The 8871-nt window shown below is 40.8% G+C and overlaps 1 protein-coding gene across 1 annotated transcript; it reads left to right on the forward strand.

The window, feature by feature from the left end:
* The first annotated feature begins 288 nt into the window (after nucleotides 1-288).
* serpine1 (serpin peptidase inhibitor, clade E (nexin, plasminogen activator inhibitor type 1), member 1) lies at nucleotides 289-4801 on the forward strand. The gene is made up of 9 exons (XM_031850622.1): nucleotides 289-349; nucleotides 2000-2237; nucleotides 2371-2595; nucleotides 2714-2908; nucleotides 3019-3217; nucleotides 3331-3431; nucleotides 3561-3647; nucleotides 4130-4213; nucleotides 4326-4801. The coding sequence occupies exons 2-9, from the start codon at nucleotides 2000-2002 to the stop codon at nucleotides 4367-4369; spliced, it is 1173 nt and encodes a 390-aa protein (XP_031706482.1). The 5' UTR covers nucleotides 289-349; the 3' UTR covers nucleotides 4370-4801.
* Nucleotides 4802-8871: the final 4070 nt, after the last annotated feature.

The following is an 8871-nucleotide window of genomic DNA, read 5'->3' on the forward strand; positions in this document are numbered from 1 at the left end:
TGTGTGTGTGTGTGTTTGAGTGAGACAGGGAAAACAGCTAAATGACTTTCCATATGCTCCGTCACGCTTCGGGGCACCAGAAGCAGGCAGACGGAGAAGACAGTGAGACGGAGGGAGAGTGGATGCGTGTGTTCATGAAAAGGAAGCCTGTCCAGACGGCGTCAGATGACATCATTCTCTCTAATGACTTCTGTATGTGTGCGAGGAGGCGGGCGGAGAGGGGGGGGGATTCTCTACCCTATAAAGAGAGAGAAAGTCTTGCAGTCATTCAGACTCAAGCAGCTGGAGCAGACAGAAGCTGAAACAACACAGACTTGCTGAACTACACCTGACACATTTCAACCACAAGGTAAGAAGAACTACAACTGGACTAAACATTTACAGCTTTTGAAGTTGGATTTATACAATTAAAAAAAATACAGTTTTTTTTCATATTAGGGTGCAATAACTCTATAATACTAAAATCACTATCAGCCTTCCACATGACTGATGTATTTATTTATTAGCAGGTTTAATTCTAGCAGTGGTGGAAAGTAACATTGTTTTTCATACACTGGTCACTTTTAGGCTATTTAACTTGTTTATTTTACTACTTTGACTATTTGTGTCTTTAGATTTCTCCTAAATTCCCCAAAAGCTATCATTAGATAATGCCGCATATCAAACATAGCATTTTAGAAAACTGAGGAACTTTCATGGTGATAAAATGAAATGTCATTTTACAAAACATCTAAAGGCCGTTCTCTCTAAATGAGTTTTATCTCCCTCTGAGACAGAAATCTCCACTTCAGCAGCTCTTACATACACCAAACTTTACAGTTTCATTCCTCTCTATATTCTGAAGGTTTCTACTAAGGGGTTGTTCATATATCATTCATAGCCTGATATATACAACATTCTTATTCCTAAAAACATGGAGGAGATTGATTTTCTCTTATGGCTGTTGACAGTATTTTCTGATTTATGGAGTGATACAAAGAGATATCCAACTCCCTCTATAAAAACCTTTGACTCTAATATGTCAACAAAATCAAACAAGAATTTTGAACCTGGCTTTATCCAATGTTCACATTTCTGTTCTGATAATGATAATAAGCGAATATTTAAACATTTTCAGAAGATTTGTAATGAAAACAAAAAGTCTCAATGTAAAAAAATCAACAGGGGAAGTCCCATGGTGATATCTATTAGTTAAAATCTTTATCCTATTCCCCTGGCCTGCCTCCCCTCAAGTCAACAGTTTTTGAGCTGGAAGTGGTGTCCTGTGCAAACAGAGGCCGACCTGTGACCTCAGCGGCCACAGTATGCAACGCTGCTGTAGTCACAGTATTCACTATTGATGTCTGCAGTGGAAAACCAATGTTACTGACACACACAGACTTTCCAGTTGACACACTGATGTGAATGCACACACATCCACCATGAGACACACACACACGTAATACAAATTGTTGCAGGGTTGACGACAGCATTTTGGCCTTGGACAAATTGAAATGGTTACTTCAACAGTTTAAAGTTGTATGTTTTAAATGTGAGGCTCACTTATAGTAAGACCCGGCAGATGTAGACCGAATGTTTATCTGAAGGGTTAAATGTGATTACATGTTTTTCTTTTCTAGTAGTGCAACAATATAATTGTTATTGTGGGAATTTCCAAAAAAACTAAAAATGCGGAAATTTCTCTGGCTACTGATGTGGAATTATTCCCCTAAAGTTTGATTGAAAACATCTACCAGCTGTTTAGAGTCTCTCTGCAGGTGACTCTGCTATCCAACATACTTTCTGTTCCTCCTTAATAGGATACAGAAACAATGCACTCACAAACAAATGTGCGGTGCATAGTTTCTAAAACACATTTATTGTACATGAATACGGTACAAGTTGTTTGAGAAAGAGCTGTTTAGAAATATTAAGGAAACAAAAGAAGGTTCTACCTTTAGGCGTTGAACTCAAGTGTGCGTATTCAAACTTACACCTGTTCTCTTCTTTCTTTCCCAAGATGCTTTGTGTGTACACCTTCCTGTTGCTGACTCTGAGCGGAGCGGCGCTCGGCTCTCTGCAGGACAAACAGACTGACTTTGGCCTGAAGGTCTTCTCGCAGCTGGCCCGGGACTCTGTGGACAAGAACGTGGTCTTGTCCCCGCACGGCGTGTCCTCTGTCCTGGCCATGGCTCAGCTCGGCGCTGCTGGAAACACCCGCAGGGCTTTAACTGCTGCCATGGGCTTTTCTCTGCAAGGTGGGTGGTGCATACATTCAATATTCAGGGTTCTTTCAGGAAAAAGGGATTAATGCAACAACAAACAACAAAAGAAACACATTTGATTGTATAATTATGTATCGTTGGCATAACCATCAACCCTCTCCTGCAGAGCGAGGGATGTCTCGGCAGCAGCGCCTCCTGCAGCGGGACCTGTCCAGTGAGGACGGGGTGGAGACAGCCAGCGGGGTCATGGTAGAGAGAAAGATGAGCCTGGAGAAGGGGTACCGCCGAGCCCTGGCCAAGGCCTTCCAGTCCCACCCCAACCAGGTGGACTTTAACAAGCCAGACCAGGCAGTCAGCATCATCAACTCATGGGTCTCAGACCACACTGCAGGTACCAGCTGCTTAACATCTGCAGGATTCCTCTCCAATTTTGTTCCCAGTGGCCTACTTTTGTTGCTTATACACGTTTTGAATCCGTCGTGACTTCTTTGGTGTCTTTTTGTCTGCAGGTGCCATCCCTGAGTTCCTTGCATCTGGATCTCTGACTGATGAGACCCGTCTGGTCCTTCTCAATGCCCTCCACTTCCAGGGCCTCTGGAAGGTCCCCTTTGACCCCAAACTGACCGAGGAGAGGATGTTCCACTGCGCCAACGGCAGCAACGTGCCCGTGCACATGATGAGACTCACCAACCACTACAACTATGGTAGGTCCAACACGCTGACCCAGGATCTGAACACGGATGATGACTCACCAACTGCTACAACTGTGCGCTGCTTACAAACTTACATCGATCTCACTCTCCTGAATCAACAGGCGAGTTCGTGACTGCCGACGGGGTGGACTATGATGTCATTGAGGTCCCGTACGAGGGCAACTCACTGAGCATGCTCCTGGTGTCGCCATTTGAGCCTGAGGTTCCACTGAGCACGCTCAGCACCGATTTGAGCAGCCAGAGGATTAAGCAGTGGAAAACGGAGCTGAGGAATGTCAAGCGGCAGCTGGCCATGCCCAGGTGAGAAAGAGTCAGACACTATGTGGGCTGTTACATAAACTGATTTTAAAAATACTCTTCTAATGGACCGGCAACCAGGATGAATACTGAGGGTTTGTCTGTGTTTTTCGCAGGTTTACTCTGAACTCTGAGGTGAATTTGAAGGCTGCTCTGCTTAACATGGGTCTGGGAGACATGTTCAACCTCGCTACTGCTGACTTCACACGCATCACCAGTGAGTTAACCTTCTATTCCAGTAGGAAGACCATGTTAGGTAGTTAGTTAGTCAGGGACTTTACTACAACAGAGAGTACAGTGACTTCAGATGAAATGTAACCAACCTCTATGTGTTTCTGCCCTCCAGCTGACGAGAGGCTGTGTGTGTCGAAGGTTCTGCAGAGAGTGAAGATCGAGGTGAATGAGCAGGGAACCAAGGGAGCAGCAGCAACAGGTGGGCCCAATATTGAATCTCACACACACACACACACACACACTGGGGAATTTTAGAGTTTTAGAGTTCCATGGGTAATGCAGAGGGATTGGATTTATTTTTATGGCACACATTAGGTCTCCTATTAAAGGATAAAAATATACTGTATGTATATAAGCAGGTGGTAATCTCCGGATCTAGAAAGTGAAAGTAATGCAGGAGTTCCCTTTTTCAGTGGTAGGGCGTCTAGTAATGCTTGGTGCTGGTCTGAGCAGATACCCAATAATGGCAAATGATAAAGATCTTAAGGTGGTGATGACTACTAATTGGTGGCCCTGTCTTGTAAAGGGCACTGTGTCAAAATATGGTCTTATGACTTCTATTATTTCAGATAATATTATGCACATATGGCACATATTAGACAATATGTTTTGTGTTTAATCAAGTTATAACAAACTGACCGGTTTTTCGTTCCTTCCCTCTGAACGAATTCCTTGGGTTAGCTGCCGTGATGTTTTCTCGTATGGCAGTCGAGGAGATTACTCTGGACCGGCCCTTCCTCTTCCTCATCCAGCACAAACAAACAGGTAACACTCCTGTTACATTTTATTTTGAAATCCCATTTTAGAACGCCAACTCAGCCGGGCAGTCTGTGGGCAGAGTGTGTGGTGTGTCTAATGTTCTACTTCCTGTGTCCAGGTGCTGTTCTGTTCATGGGTCAGTTCAACCAGCCTCAACAGTAACCCACTGTGAAGACTCCGCTCCACTGTGTCTGACTACTGCTGCTCATGCTCCACATGATGATCACACACATGATGACCACACACATGATGACCACAACAGACCCGCTGTACAGGGTTATGACTTCTTTTGTCTATACAGACTAATTCACTGACAGCTTTATTTAAAACGTGCTTAACACAAGAAGTCAAGGGGACACAGATCAAACACGACCGACAATGGAAACATGATTGACTGAGAGTTTGTTTGCCGTTAATTTATTTCTCTGAATGTTTGTGGTTGACAAGACAGAAAGACATATGAAGGAAAGTTAAATGATTAAGTAGTTTACTTTCGTCTGACATAACAGACACCAATGCACTGCATAAGTTCCCAAAAAAAGATGTATTTTTTATCTATTTTTTCTATGTTATTTCTAATATCTATTTTTGTTATTGCCTATTTGTTGCTGAGATACATTTGTATTTTGCCATATTTATATTTATTAAAATACTATGTTTTTACAAAGCTGGTGTCTGTAATTACTGTGGCGTTGAGATGTTTTGGAGGTGGGGCGACTGTGGCTAAGTGGATAGCAGGGCCGTCTTTCAATCAGAGGGTCAGCGGTTCAAGCTCCGGCTTTGCTAGTCGCATGTCGATGTGTCCTTGAGCAAGACACTTAACCCCAAAATTGCTCCTGTAGCTGTGCCTACGGTGTAGAAATGTGATAGACTCTGAATTGTAAGTCGCTTTGGATAAAAGCCTCTGCTAAATGACTGTACTGTAATGTAATGTCCACGCTGACCTCTTGTGTTCAAATAGCCAAAAGTCAGGACTCAACCAGGCCTTCATTAGTATGATTCAGGTGCATTCAGGTTCAACTACTAAATATGGAGTAACAAATGTCAGGAAATATGAAAATGTAAAAAAAACAGTTAAAGTATAAATTGAAGAGATTGTAATAGGGCAAATTGTCAGAAAAGCCTTCTTCGCATCAAGCCGAGTTGTTACCTGAAAAGCGATACTCGGGGCATAAAAACTCTCGTCAGACTGCGCATGCTCACCAGAGGCGGGACTGCTCGGTGTAGAAGGGAATGGGTCCAGCTCAACTTCTCTTACCTATAGTACGGTATCTGACATAGACATGCACTGTCAACGTTAACTGCGGTGTATTCGCATACGTGGACCAGGCAGCGTAGACGTTAGTCCGCGTCTCAATATTTTTAAATACTCATAACGTAATGGTAAGTTACTGCCTCACCTTCGCTTGAAAGAGAGTGCAAGAGCTAGGTGCTAAGCTAATGCTAGCAAGGTGTACGGTTTCAGGAAGTGTCCACCTACGTTACCTTCACCTGGCTCCTGTCGGCGTAGCCTGCAAGCTAACAGGCCCTAACACAGCATAAGGTGGGAAATAGTCTTTACTTTCTAACATATTTACGGTTTTTAATTGGCGTATGGCCCGTGTAATGTTAGCTGTATCTAAATGACATTCGGCAATGTTAAAATTGAGCATCACACACTGATAATTTAAAGGTTTGAATAATTTCCATTTCTTCCTCGTCGCAGGTAATGAGTTCAGGTCCGAGCTTTTAGCTATGGAGGTGACAGTTAGATGACTGTTACAACCTGTCTGCTTGAATATAGAGCAATGTGTTTATTAATAGGTTAGAATGTACTGTAGCTATTTTATTTGTTGAGTATTTTGTCCTATTTTCCTTTAAATCATTGTTCTTGTGGATGCCGAAACTGAAAATACAGTTGCCATTTTGTGTAATTACTGTTCAATGTATACATGTCATGTGTATGTTGTACACACTTTTCAGTACAATATTCTGTCCAGGTCAAAGATGCCTCCCAAGACTTAACAAATTTCCTTTTTCAAGATGTATTTTTTATTTAGATTCATCTGGTTCTTTTGTCAGTGTATTCAATGTACACATTTGTTTGAGATGTTGCCGGGTTAGTCAAACTTCTCACCCCGCAGTCAAACAACTTTATTTGCTTTTGCCTCTAAAACACACCCAAGTTAACGCACCTTTAAAACGCACGAGCAGCGTTGTCACATGCAGAGTGCTCTGGCTCTGATTGTAACGGCAATATATAAATATCAATAATGCAACAAATATTAAAAATCTATTCATAGCACGTAGGACTTTTTTCTTAGAGATGCACCGATACAAATATCGGGCCGATACCTAAATAGCTGGATCGGGTATCGGAGACAATAGAGCCAATTGTTTCAGTTCAATTCTACATTGTATTACGTACATTATACACTGGAATTGTAATTCCTGTTAATTGTTAAACATTTTTCACGAAGTTACAGGTGTACAATTTATTATTTTAATAACAATTCAGTAAATTTATATATGTATTTTGTACATTATATTTTACAAAGTTAAGAAAGCAGGTCTAATGTTGCCTCACACATAAAATAATAATCCCAGTCTCTCTTACACAGTGAGGCATACAGCTTATTAGTTAAACACTGGTAGCGGTTCGGTACTGGGTATCCCAAAGCACGGTAGCTATCGTCATCCCTATACTTTGTATGTTAATATGCAGTTGCTGCTGATGGCAATCGAAGGACAGGCGTTGGTTGCCAATTATTGAAAATGGCTGCCAGTGGCAACCCTTTCTGTTGAGCACTGCTTTTCAAAAGTACTGGTTCACCGCATGGCCAAAAGACGTGTATGTACCACTAATGCTTTTTAATTTCACCGGCTAAAATGAAAACTGTGGCTGGCGGATGTAGTCGGATGTACATAACTTAGGTTGATGAAACAACAAGATCTCTCTATTGGACTAAGTTAAACTATATGTCATATACACTGGGCTATAAACGTTTTATATATGTATCGTTTTGATGGATTCTGTCTTCTTTCTGTTCAAAAAGACCAAGTCTCAGACCGGTAGCAGCCGGCAGTTCTGTGTTCTATCTTTGTTAAAAGCAGATCAGCTTTTAAATGTCTGAATCTAGACCTCCAGGATTCAGCTACAGAGCAGAGCGGTCAGCTTTTTGAGTCATCAGTCAGATACATAAACGCTGTCAGACGAGACTTACCAGCAGTTTGTCATTATGGCCATAAGTGGTCGACTGAAGCTGTAAATTCAGTATACACACTCAAGTTTCCTTTGCACTGAACAAACAGACATGTTTTAAGATGGCTCATCATGCAACATTGAACTGTGCTCCATCCAAACCGCTGCTGTAAAGCAAACAGGAAGAACACTCTTTGTCACATAGACCATACAGAGGTAAAGACTGGTGGCAGGCGGATGTAAGTACAGATGACTAGGATGTGCTACAGTAGATCTGTGTTGGGATTGTGGGAGCTGTAGTTTTATCTAAGTCACTGCAGTGTGTAGATGATAGATGTTCATGGTGTTTGCCTGTGAATATAAATGCACCTGTACAGTAAGCTATCATCAGTTTGTGTGGGTTTACTGTACGCTCCCTGTAGCTGTGTGTGTGTGTGTGTGTGTGTGTGTGTGTGTGTGTGGCATATCACACCAAACTGTAGAAATGTGATCATTGAAGAGGGAGTAATCCATTATTGGCCACACACGGCGACTAAAGTGGAAGCCGTAGATAAAACATTCACTTGAAATGATAAATGCAATTTAATAAGTATTAGATGTCACTGTTGATATACATCAATAACTCTTTTATTTTACTCATTCTTTCCAATTACTTTTTCTTTACTGCTTTCGGGTTATTCCCCTTTAAGCCACTGCTAAGCTACAGTCAATGGAACACAGCACTTCCTGTCCTCAGATGTTCTGTTTCACATTAAAAGTTTGCTAGAAAATGGAGTATTCCCTCTGAGCTGCTGGAAGGCTTTTAATGGGATTTTTTCTTTGTGTGGAGTCGAATTAATTGGAAATAATAAGTGAATGAAAGTATTAGTATTTAAAACAATAAAGCAACAGCAGAGTGTTGAGTATGACATAACTCTTGTTTTCTGTCTCAAATAAAAAGCTTCTGCAGATAAACGCAGGCCTCAGATAGTATTTGAGAATGTATGCTACTTAATTGCTTTGATGCAGAAATATATGAAAATACAACCATAATGCAGCCAAATATATTAAAGGAAAATACCACGACGTAAACACTATGGCCTAGATCTTAAATAGATAGATCATCATATCACTAAACCTTAACACGGTTATTAATCATCAACTCTGATTCAGGTTTGCACCTGGTGATAATCAGCACGTTCACACCATGAACGATTAAGAGAAAACGATGTCCTTGTAATCACTTTAAATTCCTTCATTGGACCAAAAATATGTATGTATATATGTATGTATATATATGTGTGTATATATATATATATATGTGTATATACACATATATGTATATATGTATATATATGTGTGTGTGTGTATATACACATATATATATATATATATATATATATGTATATGTATGTATGTATGTATGTATGTATGTGTATATACACATATATATATATATATATGTATATATATATGTATATATATATGTATGTATGTGTATATA

Source organism: Anarrhichthys ocellatus, unplaced genomic scaffold (assembly GCF_004355925.1).
Source record: "Anarrhichthys ocellatus isolate YVR2014 unplaced genomic scaffold, GSC_Weel_1.0 scaffold11, whole genome shotgun sequence".
Lineage (NCBI taxonomy): Eukaryota > Metazoa > Chordata > Actinopteri > Perciformes > Anarhichadidae > Anarrhichthys > Anarrhichthys ocellatus.

Bases quoted from the DNA above. Each gene is read 5' to 3' on its own strand.
- serpine1 (XM_031850622.1), top strand. From the start codon at position 2,000: ATGCTTTGTGTGTACACCTTCCTGTTGCTGACTCTGAGCGGAGCGGCG. The intron at 2,238-2,370 runs GTGGGTGGTGCA...CCTCTCCTGCAG, and splicing joins CATGGGCTTTTCTCTGCAAG to AGCGAGGGATGTCTCGGCAG. The intron at 2,909-3,018 runs GTAGGTCCAACA...CTGAATCAACAG, and splicing joins CACCAACCACTACAACTATG to GCGAGTTCGTGACTGCCGAC.